Below are 25,273 nucleotides of genomic sequence, written 5' to 3' on the forward strand. Positions count from 1 at the left end.
TAAGTTGTACATTACCTCTGTCTCTGAAATGTATTAGCATAAGCATTTGTGTCTATGAGTGAGTGTAAGCAGGATCTAATGGTAAGATACTATGGTTTTAGATCCATGGTCAAATCCCAGCTCTGCTACAAACTAAATACATTTCTTAATTTCTCATCTGAGACGGGAGTAGTGCCTTTTTTGGTGAGCTTATTAGGTAGACTGGAGCTAGCCTGCAGTATATCTGACTCTTGATTAATTAATTAATCCATCAATGGATTATAACCTTTAGCTAATAACTGTATACTCCCCTCAGCAGTTCTAATTTTTCTCAAAAGTCTGGGTGTATATAATCCCAGGTTTTTATTTCTGAAATGGACCTCAATCTAATGGCATCATTGAATGTGAATAGTAAGAGTGAAACAAAGAAAAGTACTCTGTTCAATGTAACCATGGCCACTCTAAAAGTAGAGCCAGGACCAGCTCTGCCCAAGGCAATAACAAGTAATGTAAGGTATAATGTAGAGTGGAATGGGGTAAATGTTACTGCTGTGTAGATAATAAGGAAAGGATGAATCAGAATTTGAACTTCAGCTGGAAATACTTCATTTCTCCTATAGGATATGAGGTGCTTCGTATGAGACTTTTGTGCCCTGTATAGCATCTACAAAAACAGTAAGCAAGCTTTGGAGGCTTAGTACCTTAGTACTGAGAAGCATGCCTCTACTGTATTCCCTCTGCATGGTAGACTTTGCTTATTAATTCCCCATTAGTTCCTTCAAGTTTCTGGAGGCAGAGACCATGCATTTTCTTAAATTTCTGGGACCCAGTAACTACTCAATAGAATATTCAGTGAGCTTAATTGGAAGAACAAACTTTATAAGGATGATTTCTTACCATGTTCACTTGGAACTTTGGCCCAGTTGGGGTTTCTAAAAGATAAATCAGGTGCTTGGGATACTTAATATCACTTATATTACAAATCATCTTATTCTTTTTTTTAATTGTTTTTTAGTTGTAGGTAGACAAAATACTTTTATTTTATTTATTTTTTAATGTGCTGAGGATCGAACCCAGAACCTCACACATGCTAAGCAGGTGCTCTACAACTGAGCCACAACCCCAGCCCATTTCCATCCTTATTAATGACATTTTTTCTTTCACAATTTTTTTTGGTCAGATCAATAGTTCTCAAATTTTTTCTTACTTGTTTTTAAGGAGAACCTCTAGGAAATCAACTATAGGAGATTAATTTCAGGCTGTATCTTTTACTGGTGTTTTTTTCTAAAGGAAAATGAAGAGACCTATATTTGTACCATGTTTAGGAATAAAGGTGATTATTTGACATGGTTTAAGATTTGAGTGTTCCTTACTATGTTTCATACACTTCTGGGTCAGGTCATTTGGAAAATCCAGATTAAGGTATTGTTTCTCTGGGATTTTTGAACTATGGGTGATTATTCATACTTCCCTAAACTGGTGAACTCTGAAGGGGGAAGTATAATGACTTGTAACTGTTTACCTTTTTCTTTTTCTTTTTTTCCCCCTTTTTTTTTATTCAGCCACGAACTGGACTTTGATGAAAACCCAGATACAGACCTTAATGACAATGATTCCTTTCTGGGATTCAAGCATGGCTCAGGACAAAAGTAACTATTCGTAATTATTCCCCCTCTTCCAAGAATCCTAACCACTTCAACTGTCTTAAAACTCTTTACTAGTCTTATAGATGATAAATAATATTATATTTGATAGCATTTGAGATGCTAGAATTAAAACACTAACTTTTCTTGTTAACAAGAATTGCAGTAGAGATATCACTGTACCTTTGATGTATTCACTGTGTTAATTCAGTTGCTCTTCCTAGTAGTCCAGTGTTGTTTCATTTCATAGATGAAACGTGCAGTTTAAAGGTGGTGGTTTGTTTTGTTTTGTTTTGGGTGGGTACCGGTGATTAAACTCAGGGACACTGGACCATTGAGCCGCATCCCCAGCCCTGTTTTTGTATTTTATTTAGAGACAGGGTTTTTGCTGAGTTGCTCAGTGTATGGCTTTTGCTGAGGCTGGCTTTGAACTCAGGATTCTCCTGCCTCAGCCTCTGGAGCCGCTGGATTATAGACATGTGCCACTACACCCACTCCTAAAGGTTTTGACTTGGCCAAGATCCATCATTTACTGAAGGAAGATTTAAGCCCAGCTCTTGTAACTTTAAGCATGCTTTTCACCTAGTATCTATCTCACCTATCTACTCCACTGTACATCTGGCGACCCAGCAAACATGGCATGAAAAATTCATTTCTACATTAACCTTTTTTCTTATTATAAAAGTAGTAAAACTCAAGGCTCGGTATTGCAGGTGTTGCGTGCCTGTAATCTTAGCTACTCGGGAGGCTATGGCAGGAGAATCACACTTTCAAAGCCAGCCTCACATCCACAGCAACTTAGTGAGGCCCTAAACACCTCAGTGAGACCCTGTCTCTAAATAAAATACAGAAAAGGGATGGAGATGTGGCTCAGTGGTTAAGTGCCCCTGAGTTCAATTCCTGTACCAATAAAAAGTAAAAAAGTCTTTTTTTTTTTTTTTTCCAAATCATTCCCAGAGGTAGGCAGTGTTTAAAGAGTTTGGCATATCTCCTTCCAAATTTACTTGTGTATGGCTTTATGCCTAACTACATGTTACTCCCTTTTTATAAAACACAAAAGTAAGACCATACTATACATACTCTGCAGCTTGTTTTTCTCCTTCAGCAACACCAAAGACAGCCTCCTTGCTATGTACAAAACATTTGCCTAATTTGTTGAATTCACCATCCTGATCAGCAACATCTAAGTTATTTCCTCAGAACTAAGTGTAATGCGTTTGGCCCCTCCAGATTATTGTATGCATCAATCATTCTTTCCTTCTTATTTATTACTGAAGTGTATTTCATTGTGTGGATGTACCAAAAGCTCTTTTGATTTATTTTCACCTGTTGAAGGGTATATGGGTTGTTTCTGATATTTTGCTATTACGGACAAGATAGCTATGACCATTTGTCTATAGAAACAGAAATTTTCTCCAAGAGTAAATGCCCAAGCATTAAACACAAGGAAGTATGAATGAGTAGGTAATAATAGAACGTGGTCAGTTTTCTCTTATATGAGTGGAAGACTGAACTGATTACAAAAGGCAGGCCAAAGATGTACTATTTATGTCAGTTTACACCAGTGTTTTAAGCCGAGACCAGAGTCCTTGATGTTTCTAAATGTTGAGACTTTATGTTCTACTTTCCTATTTTATAAAATTCAAATGGGCACCTGCAAATTATGAAAAGAGGAAAATAACATGGAGAAAATCTCACAATTGATATATAAACTGACTCCAAACTAGTTCAAAAGTACATGCTAGCCAAGCACATGTAATCCCAGCTACTTAGGAGACTGAGGCAGGAGGATCAACCAACCTGGGCATTTTAGTGAGACCGTGTTCTCAAGATAAAAATGGGCTAGGGGTATTACTCACTAGTACAGCACTAACTTAGCATTTATAAGGCCATGGTTTCAATTCCCGATACCACAGGGGGAAAAAAGTACATGTTAATAATTTTAATACTATATAAATAATTTCTAAAGTTGTCCCCTTTAGGTACTTGAAGACAGTTGTAGTTCATACACTCATTTAAAGCTGAAAATCATGAAGTTTAGCAATGTAATGAATTTTTAATCCCTATGCTATGCACATGTAATTTTATTTGTGAAACTATTGTATAGTACTTAGTATATACTCACAGAGATCTATTTTTGTTGCTTGGCATGGTGGCACACATCTGTAGTTCGGAGGCTGAGGCAGGAGGATCGCAAATTCAAAGCCAGCCTTGGCAACTTAGTGAGGCACTGAGCAACTCAGTGAGACCCTGTCTCTAATTTTTTAAGAAGGCATGAGGATGTGTCTCAGTGGTTAAATGCCCCTGGGTTCAATCCCCTGTACCAAAAAAAAAACAGATGCTATTTTGATACCTGGGGCTTAACTTCATTGTTGTCCTTCTATGTAAAGCGCTCAATTCTTAGAGGGGTAGGATTAATTTTTATTATAAAGAAGTTTATAACATAGCTGTCAATCTACTATAAAATTTTCTACTTTCAGCTCTACATTAGAAATGTTGATGTTCCCATTTTTGGTATTTCATATTGTCTTTAAAATTAATATAAAATCTAGTCTACAAACTCTTTTGTAATTTGTATGTGAATTGCTGGTTTTTATAATTTTGGAGAAAGAAAGAAAGAAAACGAAATACTGTAGAAATTGTGCGTGAACCTCTTCTTTTGGTCTGGTTGCAGATACGGCGAAATTCCAAATTTTAGTCGTCGACAGGTCAGGTATCTAGATAAGAATGTGAAGCGTAAGTCAAAGTACCTAGACATGCGCAGACAAATAAAGATGAAAAACAAGCACATCTTCTTTACTGAAGAATCAGAAAAACCATTTCTCAAGAAAAGCAAAGCTCTGAGCAAGGTAAGTATACATATTGTTTTATAAAAAGAATCACATTTTATGATCTTGACTCCTTAAAATTGTGTTCAAATGGAACCCCTATTTCTGTGAGCTACAGGACTACCTAAAATTTTTTTCCACTTGCTTCCAGAAGGCTTATATTGTGTAGACTAGATTTGAAAAACAGGAATTTGAGGTATTATGAAAAGGAAGTGTTTGAAAATTATAAAAGTGTAATGTCTAGAAAGGTAAATAAGTTAAATTGTCTTATTTGTGTAGTAACAGACAAGGACAGGGGCATGTCTCTTTCTAGGCTAAGTAAGATCCTCGTAATCCAAATTCCGATGCAGCTTTTCCTGTAAGTCTTAATTCTGAGCTCACCTGGAAAGGGTGAATCACCCTTTGTAATAACAGGCTCACCCCAGTAGCACGAAATTCAAAGCCGGCTTATTGATTCACATTGTAACCTGAAATATTATTGTCCCTCCTCTCAGACTTGACCTTACCTACCATCCAAATACCTGGGAAACAAAAGAAATTAGAAGATTGCTTGTGCTATGAGTTTATCCTGTTATGTTCTAGGGGGAAGTGCCTACTAATCAGTGGAACCTTAGTATTAGTCATATTGCCAGCAATTTTTTAGGGCACAAGAACATAATCTCTGACTCCATGCTGACTTAGTTTTACCCTTAGGCTACATTATTCTATCTAACTTCAGCTTGAGTATCAAATATGCTACAAACCTATAGCTGGTTTTATTTTTTATTATCTATCAGGTTGGTTGGTTGCTGGTGATATTTTTATGAATAGTTTAGGTGGCACTCTGAAACAGAGTGCCGAGTCTAGTCCATCCTGTAGGACTTTTGGTAGTGTATTGGATGTGGTAGTCCCCTATGTTCGTCTATAAATGAGAGCAGAAGTGTGGCTGCTGTGTCTCTGGATTTCTGATTAAGCATAGGCAGATTTCTCTCAGGAATATTCTAGGCTTTTACCCATCATACATGTACCACTGTCATTCTCATTTACTAATGCTTATGAAGATCATGAAGGCCTGATATGAAGAATATTCTTGTTACGGAAGCCATAGGGAAGTCTGTTGTCTAACTTTGGGCCTTGTTAACATTTCAATGAATAACCGTACGTTATTGCTACTTATTTTACAGGCTCTGCTGTTTTCTTAAGACGGTGCTCATGCTTTCTGTAACACTGCTTTTATTTTTGAAGACAAATTGGAACTAAATTTTTCAGAATGCTTATTTAATGTTACATAACAGTTAACATAGATTGTAGGTTGGCTATTGCAGAAGACACTGTACAACTTGAAAAAGACTAAAATTAATGATTCAACATTATGTATTATTTGTAATGATAATATCATAGCACAGCTATATTGTTAGGAGCTGTTATGAAAAGCTACTACTGAAACAGTTTGGCTTTATCCCCTTAGTGTCAACTTATAGCACAAAGTATTCAGTATTTTCCTTGATTTTTAAGAAATCTTTAATAAGATCAGGGAATGCCAAGATAAACTCCAGTTATCCAAGAATTACTTACATTAGCTTCCATGATGCAATAATTTCGTAGAGCTCATAATTTTTTTTTTTTAAGAGAGAGAGAGAGAGAGAATTTTTTAGTATTTATTTTTTAGTTTTCGGCGGACACAATATCTTTGTATGTGGTGCTAAGGATCGAACCCAGGCCACACGCATGCCAGGCGAGCGCACTACTGCTTGACCCACATCCCCAGCCCCAGAGCTCATAATTAAGAGATAGTTTGTCAGTCAAGTCACATATGGTAACTGATGAGAAGATTCTGTTTAGTATTAATTCATATTTATGGTGATAATCTTAAAATTTCAGGTAGAAAAATTTCTAAAATGGGTTAATGAACCAATGGCTGTGGAAGCATTGCAGGAGTCATCTTCACATGATAATGTGCAAGACACTTGCACCAGTACTGATTCAGAGGATCAAGACATGTCTATTAGTAAAGCTGATGACCCAGAGAATCTAGAACCTGAAAAGTGTCAGACTGTGTCTTCAGCCAGTGAACTTGAAACAGAAAAGAATGAAGGAGACAGTTTGGTAGCATCTATGCCAGAAAAGCAGGATTGCATTACTCAAGAAATATCAGACGCTCCCCAGGTAGAAACTGAAGGTAAGAGTAAATATATTTCAACTTGCTGGTAGATTTCAATTTAGTACATTTTTTTTTCTCTAATTTGTATTTTCTTAAATGATTCTTTTGAATCATTTATACCTCAGAATCTACTGCTGTTTAATTTTAAGTGGAAAGAGACCATATTAAGTATATTGGCTAAGATTTGACACCCTTCACTCTCTCACTCTTAATACTCTTCACTCTCTCACCTAAGAAAAAACAATAAAATCAAAGGGAAAACTGCATCTGAAGACCACATCTGCCATTGACCATGGTCTCTGCCACCTCTGTTCTATGGGCTGAAGATGGCCCATCCTTCCTGAAATTTTGAATAGCTTAAGTTTTATTTTTGATATTTTGGTGTTTTTGTTTGTTTTGGTTTTTTACTTTCTTTAAGTGTGGTTAATGGTGGTGGTTTGTTTCCTTGCCAGTACATGAACATAAGATATTCATGGTAGTACCTCTGCTGAATGGAAAACAATAGCATTTTTACTTTATGTTCTATATTGTTTGAATTTTTGTAGTAAAAGTTCTCTTATAATTAAAAATAATTATATCCATGGAATGACTTTTTTATAAGGTAGACATTTTCATTTGATACAATATTCAGCTTTTCAATGACTTATTTTAGACTTGTCCTTGCAAAACAACTGTATTTATTATGACCCTACATCATCTCTTTCTTAATTTTCTTGATTACCAATGTTATAACAACTAATGTCCATGTGACGCTTGCATATTTCTGAAACGCTTTTTTATGCTTTATTCTTACTTAACCTGCAAGGTAGCCCAAAGAGGTAGGTGATTTATTTTCAATTCTATAAATTTGGAAAGTAAAACTCAGAGAAATTAAGAAATTAGCCTAAGTAAGTAACATAGCTAGAACTTAGTGCCCAAGTTCTCTGTTGCCTAAGTCCCTTTTTCCTACACTAGCCTGCTTCTATGAAAGCAACAGTTTTCATAATGCTGATAGTTCTTAAGTGAATGTTACCACCTTCACAGGGGCATTTGGAAGATGTTGATTGATGCTGTCTGGAATTCTGGCCTTTGTACTCAAGTTCATGTTATGAGATAGTCTTATATAACAAAGAATTATTCCACCCAGATTATCCTTATACCTTCTGTTAAAGAACATCATGCTATGCTACTGACCTTTTTGCTGTTTTCAGTGATCTAGTGATCATTAAGACACAGTCCCGTCTTTGAGGACCATTCAAATGTACTAGTTTTATCCTTCACCAGCTATGATCTCTTGTTCTTACACTTAACTGTGACAGCACTCTCTTCTTTCTACTTTGCAGAATTTCTGCTTCTAATCTGCTCAGGACTGAAACCAAATAATTAAACTAGTAATCATTTGTATGAGAAAGGCTCTCATTAGTCTGTGAATGCATGAGATCCTTTTCTATGTAATAGAACTAGTGACCCATGTTTCAATTATTCAGATGTCTTACGTCTTCTAAGGTTGATAGGGCCAAAGCTAGAGCTTATTCAGCCCTTGTAAGATCTCATTTTAAAGAAGTAAAGAGAAATGTTTGCATTTCTATAATTTGCCAACTGAAGCAGTACTGTGGCTAATAGAAGTAATAACTTTTATACCTATAAAAGTGCTTTTGTATACAGGTTGAGTATTCCTAATCTGAAATGCTTGAAGCCAAAAGTATTTCAGGTTTCAGATTTGAGACTATTTATATATGTATAATGAGATCTTGGTGGATAGGACTCAAGTCCTAACAAAAATTCCCATATGAATTTGTTTCATATACATCTTGTATACATAACCTGAAGGTAATTTTATACAGTATTTTTTTTTTTTTTTAGTGTGACTGAGTTTTGACTGCAACTGGTCACATGGGGAAATTCATGGAATTTTCCACTTGTGGTATGATGTGACAGTGGTCCAAAATTGTTATTATTTCATAGGGTTACCTTTCTAGATAAGTTGCCCTGTAGTTTTCTATGTGCATAGTGAGCAGCTCTATTTTTTGTATTTTCATTTTAGCTGAAATTAAAAAGAAGAAGAAGAAGAAGAGTAAAAATAAGAATAGAAAGGTAAATGGTCTACCTCCTGAGATAGCTGCTGTTCCTGAGCTGGCAAAATACTGGGCCCAGAGATATAGGTTATTCTCCCGTTTTGATGATGGGATTAAGTTGGACAGAGGTAAAGTATATATGCATTTTTTAACTTTATTTAGAAACCATTTTAAATTTATAAAAAAGTTTCAAGAATAAACAGAATTTTCATGTCAGAATTTTGCCCAATCATCTATTTTCAACATTTACTAAACATTTTTCTCTTTGTGTGTCTTTTTTATATTCAGTTGTACACATCATGCCCCACTACCCTTTACTTTGTACTTGTTTTTCCTAAGAATAGCAGTATTAAAAAATTTTTATAGTCTTTAGCCTCATTTCATTAATCATCCTTATACATCATTTTGGAATTTTTTCTTCTTCTAGAATAATTGCTTTTTTTTTTCTCCCCGCCAGTGCTGGGGATCTAACCCAGGGCCTTGCAAATATTAGGCAAGTGCTCTACACTAACCTCCACTTTTGGCTAACTTTGACATTTTTCAAAAGGTTAGTGGCCAGTTGTTTTATAAAATGTCCCCTCAATTTGGGGATACACACACAGACACTTCTAATTCAGGTTTATTTTGTATTTGTAACTTTCTTAGGATACGTGGCAAAAGTAATTGATAGTTTATTCAAAGAACATTTGATGAAAGCCAATGCACTGGTACATTCCTTTAATCCCAGCAGTTTGGTAAACTGAGGCAGAACAAGTTTAAGACCAGTTTCAGCAACTTAGACCCTCTCAAACTTAAAAATAAAAAAGACTGGTGATATAGCTCAGTAGTAAAGCACCCTAGGTTCAATCCCCAGTAAATCCCCCTCCCCCCAAAAAAAGAACATCTGATGAAGAAATAACTAATGCAGAAAGTTGTAATTTAATTAATTAATACCAAAATCTTCTTGAGCTTTCCATTCTAATCTTTAACATTTATCTACATTTGGCAAACTGATGGGTTTCATATTGAAGTTTCCTACATATTGGTCTTTATTTTTTTTTTAAATATTTTTAGTTGTAGATGGACACAATGTCTTTATTTTATTTTTAATGTGGTGCTAGGCGAGCACTGTACCCCTGAGCCACAACCCCAGCCCCCATATTGGTCTTTATTAACTCAGGGGTTCTTGATGTATGGTGGAATTTCAGGGGTTCTGTGAACTTCTAAAAATCACAAATTATTATATATTGAGGAAAGTATATAAGTGTTTGTTAGGAGAATTAAGACTGGGAAAAATCTTGAAATTCTATAAAAGGATTATTCTTTTTCTTCCAGTGATGAGGATCTACTTAAGATTTTGGTAAGGAGAGGGAACAAGAAGTTGACAGATCATTTTGTTCAGATAAATATGCTTCTGATAAATGCAAATTTTTTCTGCTGGATGAAGAGAGCAATGTTATCTTTATTTCAGTGTGGGCACAGGACCTCATTTCTGAAATTGATGAGGGTTCTGTTATTCCTCTGTACTTCTGGTCAGCTCCTTGCTTCTTCTACCCTTATAAACATGTAAATTTTCCAAAATCTGGGTCACTACTTCTTTATTAGGAATAAAATAATTGGGAAATACAATTGAGTGTAGGGAGCTAGACAATTAGAACACCTGACTTTACATTTCCCATAGTTGATAAGTAGTAATTAATGCCTCAAACGGAAAATTGAAGTTTATACAGTTTTGGGAGAGATGGGGGTATATTACTGAAGAATCAGGTTAAAATTGGGGTGTTTGCATGTGTAGAAATTAGGACTGGAAATGGTATTGCTTCTTTTTTACAAGCTTTAGAACTTTCATTAACAGTAAGTAATTTATAATTTTTTGAAAAGGGAAACTAAGCTTTTTTAAAGTATATAATTTGTGTTTCTGGGTGCAGTGGCGCACGCCTATAATCCCAGCAGCTTGGGAAGGCTGAGGCAGGAGGATCTCGAGTTTAAAGCCAGCCTCAGCAAAAGCAAGGCACTAAGCAACTCAGTGAGACCCTGTCTCTAAATAAAACAAAAAATAGGACTGGGGATGTGGCTCTATGGTCAAATGCCCCTGAGTTGAATACCTAGCACGCAAAAAAAAAAAGAAAAAAGTATGCAATATTTGCTGTGTTTATGCTTGCCTTGGTTTCTTAAAATTCAACATCTTAACAAAAATATTCTTCCTTTGCAGAGGGCTGGTTTTCAGTTACACCTGAGAAGATTGCTGAACATATTGCTGGCCGCGTCAGTCAATCCTTCACAAGTGACATTATAGTAGATGCATTCTGTGGAGTTGGAGGAAATACCATTCAGTTTGCCTTAACAGGGAAAAGAGGTAATTAGCTAAAATTAACTATTTTATTTTCAGTTCATTCAGTTAATGTTTAATTTTGCTTCAACCTATCTTTGAGATTTAATATATAATTGTAATTTAATACCAAATATTTTAAGTAATTAGCATGTATTAAATATTCATGTTGTGTCACATTGGTATAGGTACTTACTATGTATTAATTTATTTAGTCAACAATCTTGTGGAGTATGTCTTTCATTATCTGCATTTTGTAGATAAATTGAAACATACAGGGATGAAGTACATTGTATAAGATTATGCAGACACAACTACTAATTGTTGGAGCCAAGATCATAACATTCTATAAAACCAAAAAAATACAAAATGGTTCTTTAGAAGAAAAGAACAGTAGACAGGTAATCCCAACTTTGCCACTCAACTATCTTCATAATTATAATGGGCATCATCTCACCTTAAATTAAAAGAGATGTTGAATTGGGATGACCTTTCAGCTTTTACATCCTAAGACTTTAAAAATCCTTTAAATAGTATGTCATTGTCACATTTGCTTGACTTTGGAATCAAAAGGAAAATCTCCTTTACTATATATCAGCCAGTAACTATGTCAAGTAGAGAAAAGACTTTAAGAAATGGTACAAATGGCTGGTTAGCTCAGTTTGTTAGGACATGATGCTCATAACACCAATGTCATGGGTTCAATTTCTGTTATGGCTAATAATCTATAGTTGAGCTTGGTAGCACAGGTTTATAATCCCAGCTACTAGAGGGGCTGAGGTAGGAGGTTTGCAAGTTTCAGGCCATCCAGGGCAACTTAGTAAGACCCTATCTCAAAATAAAATGAGAAGGGCTGAGAATGTACTTAAATGACAGTGCTCACCTAGTATACATGAGGCCCCAGATTCAATCCTCAGTACAAGAAAAGAAAAGAAATGGAATGTTCTGCCCAAACTTACATAGCTAAGTGGTTTTTATTTGTTTGGGGGATTTTTTGGACTCTGATGTCCCTGTTTTTTCTGAATTCTTTTTTAAATGTTATATAATGTCATATTTTAAAGACATTCATTGTCTGTTCATGCTCTGAAGATGCATATTTATTTTCCAGTATCTTCATATTACATATGTCATTGACAGATTTCATTATAATATGATTCTGGAAATGTATGTGAAATTAGAAAATGATGAAGTTAACCTTGCCATTGGGTTTAAGAACAGTGCTAGGGGCTGGGATTGTGGCTCTGCAGCAGAGTGCTCGCTTAGCACGAGTGGGGCCCTGGGTTCGATCCTCAGCACCACATAAAAATAAATGAATGGAATAAAGATATTGTGTGTCCAACTACAACTAAAAAAAATAAATATTTTTTTAAAAAAAAAAGAACAGTGCTAACAAACTGTTCTCTATTTAGTTACTCCTATGCTTCAGGCAAGACATTGGTTATTTTATATGGTCTAACAACCTAAACAAAAGCTGTGGTTGTATTTACCAGAATAGTGATTATTTTTCTTTTTTTTTTCTGAATTCTTCTCAAACTTTGCCAAATAAGTCCTTCTTGTGAGCTCAAATCAATAAATAGTCAAAAGCTGTAAAATTCATCTTTGTTTTATATTGTCTTTCCCCGATAAAGAAGCAGACAGATCTGAGGTTTTCTTAAAATTTATGAATACACTGCATATAGTAGATTTGTGCTTGAGCAAGCAAAGATCTCTTGATAAGTCTTTGTAGCTTAGGACACATTTGATAAAGGAAGATATCTAATGTGGATCCCAAGCTAACGGGAGACTACTTCTTCCATGTTCTCACAGGCCAGCTCTTTTCACAGCCCCTTGGTGTCATTTAATTGTTTACCTTAAAGATTGCAGGTCTCCGAGAACAAAAGGAGACAAATAGCCAACACTGGTCCTTCCCAGTGCTGTCACAACCTGACCTTTGCTATGGCAGCATGTGGGACTCAAAATTCAGGAACCCTCCAGCATGTCCTGTATGGTGGTATCTGATGACCTGTTCCCCAAACCAAAAGCAGTTGCTCACAGGTGCTCTATGAGTGCTACTTATAGATATTCCCCCTAGGCTGAATGAATTCACTAAATTATGGCAGGGAATTCAGAACAGTTACAGTGTAGTTGGTGGTGTGTATGTTTACATACATATGTACATGCAACAATCAATTACACTTGTTTTGATTTCTCTACCATAATATACACATGTGTGTTTGTATATACACACATATGACTTTTTGTATACAAATGACATTATCACTTCGTACCAGATATATTTCTACTCAGATAATTGTTGGTTATACATATACCCAAAAAATGATTTGAGAATACATAAAGCTTTGCATTTTTCTGTTATTAAAGGTATGTTTCTTCTTCCTTTATATTGCAATAGTTTAGCATTAGTGCTACCCAATAGAACTTTTTATATTGACATCATCCAATATGGCAGCCACTAGCTACATGTGATGATTGAACAGTTGAAATGTGACAGTGTGATAAGGATCTAAATTCTTAAAGCATTTTATTTTGATCAGTTTTTAAAATGTGTGTCATTATTGGACAGCTCAGTTCTGTATTGTATCAGCAAATATTTGTCAGCATTTCATTTATGTTATAAGGGTGCTTCCATTCTGTTAGGCTTAAAAACAAAAAATCATAAATATAGATGAAAACAGTATGCTGGATAAATCTGACACTGAAAGTCATCTTTTTTTTTTCATTTGAATTTTTAGTATTGTCAGCATGTTTTTCCATCTGTCTCTCCACTATAAAAGTAGCAGATTGAACAACTAAAAAACTTTTCTCATAAATGTGAATATTAGTTTATTTAGAATAGTAAACAGCATTATAAATGCCACGTTTTGCAACGTGTATTAGAATTGGTGCTTGTATTCATTGTTCAAGTAATTTAATTATTTCTCAAAAGTGGTAACAAATTTTCTGGAAAACAACTACATTTCCTTGATAACCTTGCTTTAGATAAACCAGGGTTCCACTTAGCCCTTTCATGTGTACAACACACTGGTACACTTACAGGTACACTGGAGTAATTCACTGGAAGACATGAGTGAGCTAAAATTAACTTATGTTTGCATTGCTGATTATGAAATTGCATATAAATTAAATGAAAGCCCATTGGTGAAAACATAATATTGTTTGTTCCTTCTACCTAAAATGTGTTGGTGAAAACATCATCAGCAGGTGTTTTTTATTTCTTATTCATAACTTGGCTCTATAGTTTGTAAAAATAGATCTTTTACTTTTCTGAGAAGTGATAAAATTTGTCTTTATTTGGGCATTGCTTCATTTTGAAGAAATTTGTCTTTTCTGAAATATAACTTAAGACTTGCAGGCAGTGAGCTTTGCAGGATTTTGCTACTAGCACAGCAAAGACTAGCCACATATTTGGCATTCAGTAGATACTTTGAAGTAGTTATTGCCTCTTGGCTTAAATGAATCTGGCTGAGTGAGGTACTTTTGAAACCTGGTCACACTTTTTTGGTAAAACTGCAATTGAATCTTTCTAATTTGAATTAGAAAATTTAACTGAAATCTAATTCTCTGGGAAAATCTCTATCATCTCTGGTATATATAGCCTCTTGTCTATTAGTCTTTTAAGAATGGTTCTTATACGAAGTAAACTATTATAAAAATGAACTCTCCCATATAATAAAAAATGTCAACTGACTCATTCTTTTCTTTTCCCATTTTTAGTGATTGCCATTGATATTGACCCAGTTAAGATTGATCTTGCTCGTAATAATGCAGAAGTTTATGGAATAGCAGATAAGATAGAGTTCATCTGTGGAGATTTCATGCTACTGGCTCCTTGTTTAAAGGCTGATGTTGTGTTCCTTAGCCCACCTTGGGGAGGCCCAGACTATGCCACTGCAGAGACCTTTGACATTAGGACTATGATGTCTCCTGATGGATATCCTTTAGAAGTTCTGAGAGCTTATTCAGACAGTACTTGGAGCAGATGAGGGGTTAGATAAGGGAGAGGGAAACTGGTAAAGAAAGATGTTACCTAATAGCATTTAATAGATTCCAATTTGACACAAAAATATACATAAAAATTATGTATGTTTGTTGGACTCTAAATGTAATAGCAAATACCTTTTCTCTTGGTAACTATCCAATTTTATCAATTTTCAGTAAGAACTAGAATATTCTAATTTTTTGAGATTATTGTTTGGAAAGTCAGAATTTCCTCAAAACTTATTGCTTGAGTCCATGGATGATTATCCAATAGCTTTTCTTCAACTCCCTCTGAGTTGAGCTAATTTGCTGTGTATCTTGACCTTATCAGGAACAGTATGCTGCTGAACTATAAGAACTGTATTCTTTTAGATTCCATTAGAGGAAATTTAAACTTGTGCCATTTTGTCACATGCCAAAATACATTTGGGTTATAAGTAAAGACAATCTATTTCTGACCAAAAGTTAATTTCACTTTTTTTCCTTAACTGCTTTCCACCTTTGAAATTTTCAGACTTTCCCAGAAGATCACTAATAATATTGTTTATTTTCTTCCAAGAAATGCTGACATTGACCAGGTAAGCCATTACTGAAGAACTTCTGTGAGCCTTTGGCTGAATTTTTACAAAGACTAGGCAGAAAAAGATGTAGAATGTTTCCTTATCAGAGAACCCATTTATGAGAAATTCTTTGCTTGCTGACTGTTAGTAACAAATGGAAGTGTATAACCGTTGAGTCTATGTCCATTTGATCTTCATCTCCCTGACTTCTGGTGTCAAACACAAATAAAGCACACCAGTCTTTTCACAAAGCTGTGTTGAAAGAAAGGTGGAATGTGTTGAGTTTCATATGCTGCTCAGCTAAACTAGCCAAGGTCTACCTTTACTGAAACTTGCCTTGAAAATACAGGTTTTAAATGTTTCTGAAAATAATAAATAACCAGAGTTATAGATAGACAAAAACTTTAATTTGGTCAGGGAAAACTATTTTCATTATTTCTTCAATGGTGTTTCCACCACCTTTTCCTTTTCCTGGGCCATCCATTTTTCTTCTTTATGTATATTTTCTGACATTTTGGATCATCTCAATCTGGTGTTTTAACTCAAGGCATTTTGTTATATATCCTGTTTATTTTATATGTATGTGTTACCTATGCTTCCAGTGTCATATCTTAAAGAGTTTTAGAGTTTCAGCTAAGTAGCTCTTCAAAGCCAATGATACTCTGATCCCCTGGGAAAAATTCTTTCTGATTTATTTTCTAGGATGAAGCCTAAGTATAAATCTTTTAAAGTGTCCCAACACCACCACCACCACCCCGGCCCCAAGTGATTATAATGCAATCAACAGTTTAGATTCTCTGGGTTAAAAGAAGAAAAAAATGAAATTAACAGTCTGAGCTCTTGCTCTGAGTTAGAAGGATGCGAAATTTGGTCTTGCTGTCATTTATTTATGATCCATTTTGCCTAAACATTAAGCCTCCCAAAATATTACCAATGATAAGAAAAATACCGCACATCCCTTGGGATCATGAGATTTTTTTAATATCACTTGATATTAAATCTGTTATCTGCCACTCATGAGGCTTGGCTGCTTCCTAGACTTCCAGATAAGGCTAAAAGCTTACTGATTTCGATTCCATAATTTATTTTTCTCACATGTAAGCATTATGTTTAATAACTGTCTCATAAAAGACCATATAGTCTTTGCTGGGCTTACTGTGATTTTTATATTACATAAAAATAGTCTTATTTGGGTATGTGAATAAATAATAGTAAACTTACTGTTTAGTACAAAAGTCTCAGTGATTAAATTTTTTTCTAGTTGAATTAACATTTCCACAAAGATAAAGTTAACTTTTTCTTTAAAGTCTGTTTTTGGCTTTCTTTGAAAGAATTAAGGTTTGTGGCACATTCATGCTTTCTACCTCTAGAGGGAGTAAAAACACCATAAAATAATAAAAGAAACTGATTATGAGTACACTGTTTTGTTTGGTATAGAATTTAGATCAACTTACAGTAGGAAGTGAACTTTTTCTTAAAACAGAAAATTCACCATGGGAGACATTTTAAGTGAGAGAGATAGCACTAAAAGATTGAAAGAAATCAGAGTTACAAAGAAGTTAACGTTTTTGTTAGAGGAACATTTAAAACGTCAAAACAACCTGAATTTACAATTGAGCTGTGTTCCCAAAGTTTATGAATCTGCAGCATTTTTCCCATAGAAATGTCTATAAAGAACAATTGGGAGATTATACTTTGCATACCATTTTTTATTATCCTAAACTGGATATGAACTGAATATAATATAACTTGTCTTAAAACCTTTCCATGTAGATGATGGTGATTTTTCTCTGAATCCAGTGAAATATTTTTCTAGGTCCCCTATTACAGGACACACAGCCCTTGTTAGCCAAACTCACACTATTAAACCTAAGACTGGATAATTTAGAAAATATTTTTGTGAAAGGCACTTTGGATATAAGGTATATCTCACTCTCTGGAATCTGTTAAAACCTGGAAGCTCATCTTAGATTGCATTCAGGGAACCTATGTTTGTATCTTGTTTTGTTTTGTTTCATTCCTTTGACAGCTGTAGAATTCCAGCCATTTTTCCAATTTTGGATCTACTATGCTTTGCAAATATGAAAAGATTCTTTTTTAAATAGTAAATCTATACAGAGAAAGACCTTTGAGAGCAGACTAGATTGGTTATGCTTCAGTGGAAGCAAACACCACCTTCCTGTGAAATTCCTGTGGGTGGAATCTCTAACATAAATTATAGTCTTATCTTTTAGCTAGGCATCGGGATAATTAGAGGAGGGCCCCTGGTCTATTGGATGTGGGAGCTTCTTATCCTTTTTTGATTTTATAACAAAAATACGTAAGTTTATAAAAGTGATGTCATCATACTTTTCAGTAGAAATTAAGTCACTTGGATTTTTCTGTTCATACCCATACAGAGAACAAGGTAACATTGAGCGGCATCCGTAAGAATTGTGTTAAAAAATAACTGAAGCCCCTCCATCAAATGATTCTTGGTCCTTATCTAACACACTCCACCTTCCTTGGCTTCTTTATATTTTTGTTTTTCTAGTTATAGGTGGATACAATATCTTTATTTTATTTTTATATGGTGCTAAGGATCAAACCCAGTGCTTCACGCATGCTAGGCAAGCACTCTACCTCTGAGCCACAACTCTAGCCCTCTTGGCTTCTTTAAACATACATTCTAGTAACACTTGAGCCAAGATCCCATTTATTTCATTTACTCATAAAGTAGGGAAACAATTGCAAATTAACATGTTTAGGTAAAACATTTTACAGTTGTTTGAGTTGTAGCTTTAAGTATAGAAATTTTTTGATGTTAGATTTAGTCAGGGTATCTATCTCATCTTTCTAGTTGGCAGAATTTACTAGACTTTTTTTAGATTTTATTCCAGAGGGGGCTGACTGGTAGTTCACATGCTTAGCATGTACAAGGCCATGGGTTCAATTGCCAACATCAGAAAAATTAAATAAATTTTATTTCATAATGTCTGCAAGAGGGAAAAATTCTTAATTGTAGCGTTGATCACACTTCTAGTTTGTTTGTTTTGAGGTGGTACATAGACCCAGGGACATTCTATTACTGAGCTAAAACTCTAGCCTCTATTTGTTTATTTTCAATCATTGATTGGCTGATTTGTAGATAGGTAGGTAGGTAGATAGATAGGAATGATGTACTCATTTATGGGTAACATATCTAAAACATGAATAGAGTTGAAGAATACAGTTGTATGAATTTGAATAACAAACTATTTATAAATAGAATTTATTAGATAACATTATTATTTGGAAAATATTTTAAATATAACTAAATTTATCTCATTAGCATTTTTAATAGTTTTGACTAAATATGGTAAATATTTACCACTTGTTTATTTACAAATATTAGTTTTAGTTTTAAGTTACTATAGTATCTGCTTATTTCATAAATGAAAAATTAGGAATTAGGGCCTTAATTGTATTTTATTTAGAGGTAGGGTCTCACTGAATGATAGAATTATTTAATTCTGAATTAATACTGTGGAAATCTGATCTAATGGTAACATTCTCGTGTAGCTAAAACTGTATCCATAAGGTAAGTACTATAAAGTCATTCCACCAGATGAAGGACCCTTAGTCCAGGTTTAGGAACCAGAGCATGACAAAATAGGAAGAGGACTAAAGACTGGATTGAGTTTGTATTTATAGGAATTGTAGTCTCTAAAACAGGTGAACCTGAAAATAGCTTGCTTTTACAACTCAAGAGCATACAGAGGTATGTTCATGCTACTAAATTAAAAATACACTGCATTGGATATATATTGTGTTAGCTTTGTGTTGCAGTGACCAAAATACCTGATGATAACAACTTAGAGGAGGGGAAAGTTATTTTGGCTCATGGATCCAGAGAATCAATCCATGGTCAGCCCAGTCTACAATTGCTCTGGGCTCAAGGTAAGGCAGAACCTCATGGCATAGAGTAGCTGCTCCATTCGTGGCAGCCAGAAAGCAGAGAGATGGGAGAGGAACAAGGACTATGAGCCATTTCAGAGCACTCCCCCAATGCACCTCCTCCAGCCGTGCCCCCACCTGCCTACAGTTACCACAGTCCATTCAGACTAGGATAGACTGGTTAGGTTACAGCTCTCCAGTTTCATAGTGTGGCCTCTGAATGTTCCTGTATTAATACAGGAGCTTTGCAGGAACTCCTCATATTCAAACCATGATACATTTACGGTATAGAGGCTTAATGAATGTTTCTTGGGTGAGTAGATACTTAAGATCCTAGAGTTCTCCTGAACATGTCATTGACTTATTATAACACTTTGGAGTATTTATGTCAAATTATCAACCTGATTTTATTGGTGAGTAAACTAAGGAAGTTTAGTGATTTGCCTAGCTATCCTGCCACATAATGGCATAGTCAGCACCTTAATACCGTGCTGTCTCCCACGGACACAGTATTCATTGCTGAAAAGAAACAGGTTCATCTCTTGTCACAAGAGTAGCTCACCAAGAGATTGGGACAGTGATTAGAATTTGAGGTAACAAGAGAAGCAAGGGGAATTATAAAAGAATTTCTGCAGAATCAGCTCTGGTCCATTCCTTCTTAAAGGTGAGAAAGACAACAGAGAATTAAAAATCTACGACAAAGGGAAATGCCATGACCTGCACCAGCTGTTAATTCAGAAACCAGCAAGGGGTAATGGGGAAATAGAGAAAAGACAGACACACAAAGAAAGAAAAAGCTGGGAACTGGTGGCTCTTCATCCCCTGATGCGGGATGAAGAACTACCCAGAACCAACTCAGCACATTTATTATCTAGGTTTTAACATCAAAAGGTTTTTTTTTTTTGGCGGGGGGGCATGTAGCAGGGATTTAACTCAGGGGTACTCAACCACTGAGCTACATCTACAACCCTATTTTGTATTTTATTTAGAGATAGGTCTCACTGAGTTGCTTAGTGCCTCGCTTTTGCTGAGGCTGGCTATGAACTCAGGATCCTTCTGCCTCATCTTCCTGAGCTGCTGGGATTACAGGGGTGCACCACTGCACCCAAATCAAAAGGGTTTTTTATGAGAAAGTTTCTTCAAAGCAAGCAAGCTGAAGGATGAAGTCCAATTTCAACTTTGTGCTCATAATTCTTTACCCCCAGGAACAGGCATCTGAACTCAGGGTCAAGACTGATAGGCCTGTGGTAAGCCAGGAACCTCCTTTGAACAGGGCATCGCCATAGTAACTGGGCAGTCTCAACTGTGCCTTTGCACTAGGAGATCACAGCTCAGGTGCACTCCTGTCACAGGATAGTTCAAAGACTCATTCAAATCACTGCTCCCAACAGGGGAAGGCATTTATTGCAAAACTTGACCTGCCACATGTGTTCTCACTTAGTTAGTGGTATGTTCTCTTATTTAGTTAGTTGATCAAGTCTGTTCCGTTCTTAATAAAATCACTGTATAATCACACATTGCAATTTGGATTAATTTGATAGTTCCTAATGTTTACTAGTAAGCCTTTCCTTTGGAGAGCTTGCTGCTAGATGATTAAAATAGTATTATTCTGTGTTATGCTACATACATGATCATTCTCTGAAGAGGCAATGAAACTGTCAGGACTTATGAGCTGGGTTGCAAAGACACAAGTTCAGTTTTATTCAAATGATTCTGAACATATCTTTTATTTCTTTACTACCTTGAGTAATTTTCTTAGTAAATGATGTTAATAGAAAATAGAGGAATGCCCAGCTTTTCTGTGCCACACATGGTGCTACCTGTAAATCCTTTACTATTGGGGGTACTCTGGTCTGTTGTGCTTTATGTAACTTATTAAAGAACACCTTATGTTTCCAGGATCTGTTTCTGAGAATAGGTAAGGGGAAAAGCTTAGTGATCTGATTCCTGAAATCAATGTAGGTGAGCTTTTGATACCTGGGAGGAATTTTCTGACCTGGTCAGATGCTCCTGTTGATGATTGGGGGCTTTTTAAAATCACATTTGTTTTAATCAAGTAAATATTTGAATGAAGAAAAAAACAGGAAATAATATCTGTGAGAGCCTGAAATAGTATTTAAAGATTACCTGAAATACTGTTAGCAAACAAATTTAAGAAATTTCATTTTTCTTTACTGCATACAGGGAAATAGACGAAAGTTTGAATGTTGCCTATTTGTCCATTGGTAGTGTATTTTCAAACCCCCCTCATCCCTGAACTGTCTATCATAAATGTTTTTACTTATTTTTATTTTTATGTAGTTTTTTGGTTGTTGGTTGGTTGGTTGGGTTTTCATTTGTTGCTTTTTATTTGATGTTTTCATATTTTTATTCATGTATTACTATTATACACAATATTGTGATTTTTTTTACATATTCATACATGCACATGATATATAACAATATAATTTGGTAGTTATCATTCCCCAGGATTTCTTTTTTTTTTTTTTTTTATGCCTTTATTTATTTTTATGTGGTGCTGAGGATCGAACCCAGGGCCCTGCATGTGCGAGCGCTCTACTACTGAGCCACAACCCCAGCCCTCCCCAGGATTTCTTCCTCCTTCCCTTTCCTCTACTCCACTGGTTTCTCTTTGCTTTCCTTGAGATTCTCCACGCCTTTTATTTTTTCCTTCCTTTCTAGCTTCATATAAAACAAAACATACAGCCCTTGATTTTCTGAATGTGGCTTATTTTGCTTAATAGAAGATTCTTGAGTTCCACCCATTTTCCTATAGATGGCATAATTTCATTCTTTATGGCTGAATGAAACTTCATGGTGTATATGTACCACATTTTCTTTATCCATTCATCCATTGATGGACAAGTAGGCAGGTTTCATAATTTGGCTATTATGAACTATACTGTAAACATGGGTATATATGTATCTATAGTAAGATGACTTTAATTCTTTAAGATAAATACCAAGGAGTGTTTTAGCTAAGTTATCTGGTGGTTTCATTTCTAGTCTTTTGAGGAGCCTCCATACTGACTTCCATAGTAGTTGTACTAACTTACAATCCTATCAACAGTACAAAAGTGTTCCTTCTACCCCCTACATCATCTTCAGCATTTATTATTATTTGTATTTTTGATGGCTGCCATTCTGACTGGAATGAGATGAAATTTCAGTGTAGTTTTGATTTACATTCCCCTCATTGCTAAAGATGTAGAACATTTTTTCATATATTTGTTGGTCATTTGTTTCTTTTGAGAAGTGTATACTTAGTTTATTTGCCCATTTTTTATAGGGTTATTTGATTGGGGTGGTGTTTTGAGATTTTTGTGTATTCTGGATATTAATCTTCTGCAGAAAAATAGCTAGCAAAGGTTTTTTGCTATTCTGTAGGATCTGTCTTTACATTCTTGATTACTTCCTTTGCTCTGTAGAGCTTTTTAATTTGATGTCATCCCATTTATTTATTCTTGGTATTATTTTCTGAGCTTTAGGGGTCCTATTGAGGGAAGTTGTTGCCTGCACCTGTATGTTGGAATGTTGGCCATACTTTTTTTCCTAGAAGTTACTAGGAACAATTCTAATTCCTAAGTCTTTTTGAGTTGACTTTTGTGCAGGATGAGAGATTAAGGTGTAGTCTCATTCTTCTACATGTGGATAACCTGTCTTCCAGCACCATTTGTTTAAATGGCTATCTTCTAGCCAGCATACTTTTGGTACCGTTGTCCTGGATCAGATTACTGTATCTTTGTGAACTTATTTTTGTGTCTTCTGTTCTGTTCCATTGGTTGATGTCTGTTTTTATGCCAGTACTATGCAGTTTTTGTTACTATCACTCTGTGGTATAATTTGAAAGCAAGGATTGTGATGCCTCCAGAAATGCTTTCCTTTTTTTTTTTTTTTTTTTTTTGGCTTAGAATTGCTTTTGATTACTTGGGTCTTTGATTCTTCCAAATGAATTTTAAGACTATTTTTTCTAGTTCAGTGAAGAATGTCATCTGTTTGGTTTTGATATGTTCTGTTTTTGTGGTTTGGGGGGTGGGTACTGGGGATTGAACCCAGGGTCTCTTAATCCCTGAGCCACATCCCCAACCATTATTATTATTATTTTGAGACAAGATCTTGCTAAGTTGCTTAGGATCTTGCTAAATTGTTGAGATTAGCTTTGGCTTTGAACTGGTGATCCTCCTGCCTCAGCCTCCCAAGTTACTGGGATTATAGGCTTGCGCCACTATGCCCAGGCATGTCGTTGGTATTTTAATAGTGATTATATTGAATCTGCATATTACTTTGGGAAATATGATCATTTTACAATATTAATTCTATGTAGCCACAACATGAGAAATCTTTCCATCTTCTAGTGTCTTCTTCAGTTTCTTTCTTTAGTGTCCTGTAGTTTTCATTATCAAGGTCTTTCACCTTCTTGGTTAGATTTATTCCTTTTTGTTGATGTCGTTTGCTTTTTAGTTAATTCTTGTTTTTGTTTCAGGCTCTTGTGAATGGGAATCTTAGTAGATTCATTATTACTATATTGGAAAGGTATTGATTTTGTATGTTAATTTTATATCCTACTACTTTGCTGAATTTGTTATTAACTAGCAATCTTCTGATGGAGTTCTTTGGCTCTTCTAACTATAGGATCATATCATCTGCAAACGGTGATAATTTGACTTTTTCTTTTCCTATTTCTATTCCTTTTATTTCCTTCTCTTGCCTGGCTGCTCTGGCTAGACCTTCTAGTGCTATATTAACAGGAGTGGTGAGACTGGACATCCTTGCTTGTTCCAGAATTTTTCCCTATTTACTATTATGTGGGCTTTGGGTTTGTTGTTTATAGCTCATATGATATTGGGTTAAGTTCCTTCTGTCCCTTGTTTCTTTGAGGTTTTTATCATGAATGGATGCTGAATTTTGTTAAAGGATTTTTTCTGTATCTATTAAGGTGACTGATTTTTGTCCTTAATTCTGCCTATATGGTGAATTACATTTATTGATGGGTATATGTTAAAATATTTTTGTATAGTTTTTATTAGGGTATAACAAAGGAAACTGAGGGCAAAAATTACCACAAGCCTTTACTTGGCCTGTTTGTCTTGAGGTTTCTCACAACCAGTATTTCAGGTGCTTGCTGCTTTTGACAGAGGTCTGCAGGTTCTATAAAATACTCTTCATTTTCATCTGTTTTGTTTTGCAGTGCTAAGAATCAAACCCAGGGCCTGGCACGTAATATACATGCACTGTTAATACTGAGCTATACCCCCAGCTCACCTGGCTTAATTGGTTTCTAACCAAGTTTTTGCATATTGCAAATAAAGTGTTTTTGTCATTAATATGTATTGTGTATTCTCCAAATAGGATCCAGTTGGGAGTGTATTTGCTCTCATTTGATTATGAAACTCTTAACTTTATATTCATTTTCCTCTGGGGGGAAAATGCAGTTTTGAAAGTTTGACTCTTAAATCTTTGTTCCTTAATTTTTACCACTTGTCATCTTTGTTGTGACCTTTTTCTGTATCTCCTTTCCAAGTCCCCAAATTACATTTTTATTGCCTCACATAGTATCTAGTTGATCAGCCAGGCATGGTGGCACACACCTGTTATCCCAAAAATTCTGTAGGCTGAGGCAGGTGGGTTGAAAATTCAGAGCCAAGCCTTTGCAACTTAGCAAGGCCCTAAACAACTTAGAGAGACCCTGTCTCAAAATTAAAAAAGGCTGGGGATGTGGCACAGTGGTTAGGCATCCTGGATTCAACCCCCCATACCTAAACAAATAAATAAATAAATACCTAGTGATGAAAGTGCAATCTTAAGTTTTAATTCCAGTAGTTGTCATTTCTTTTGATAAATCTAACATATTTGGATAGATGTAACCCA

The 25,273-nt window shown here is 35.2% G+C and overlaps 1 protein-coding gene across 4 annotated transcripts in view; it reads left to right on the forward strand.

Moving 5' to 3' along the window:
• Positions 1 to 25,273, forward strand: part of Tgs1 (trimethylguanosine synthase 1) — a 50,702-nt gene that overhangs the window by 14,321 nt on the left and 11,108 nt on the right. For all 4 annotated transcript variants that reach the window (XR_013088906.1, XM_076835665.1, XM_076835664.1 and 1 more), the window contains 7 exons: positions 1,542 to 1,628; positions 4,297 to 4,471; positions 6,311 to 6,608; positions 8,614 to 8,772; positions 10,836 to 10,979; positions 14,667 to 14,883; positions 15,430 to 15,508. Coding sequence is in view for 3 of the 4 variants with exons in the window: in XM_076835665.1 (XP_076691780.1) it covers positions 1,542 to 1,628; positions 4,297 to 4,471; positions 6,311 to 6,608; positions 8,614 to 8,772; positions 10,836 to 10,979; positions 14,667 to 14,883; positions 15,430 to 15,508 (1,159 nt within the window). In the remaining variant the exon portion in view is untranslated. The remainder of the gene's footprint in view (positions 1 to 1,541; positions 1,629 to 4,296; positions 4,472 to 6,310; positions 6,609 to 8,613; positions 8,773 to 10,835; positions 10,980 to 14,666; positions 14,884 to 15,429; positions 15,509 to 25,273) is intronic.

Source organism: Callospermophilus lateralis, chromosome 16 (assembly GCF_048772815.1).
Source record: "Callospermophilus lateralis isolate mCalLat2 chromosome 16, mCalLat2.hap1, whole genome shotgun sequence".
NCBI classification, from domain to species: Eukaryota; Metazoa; Chordata; class Mammalia; order Rodentia; family Sciuridae; genus Callospermophilus; species Callospermophilus lateralis.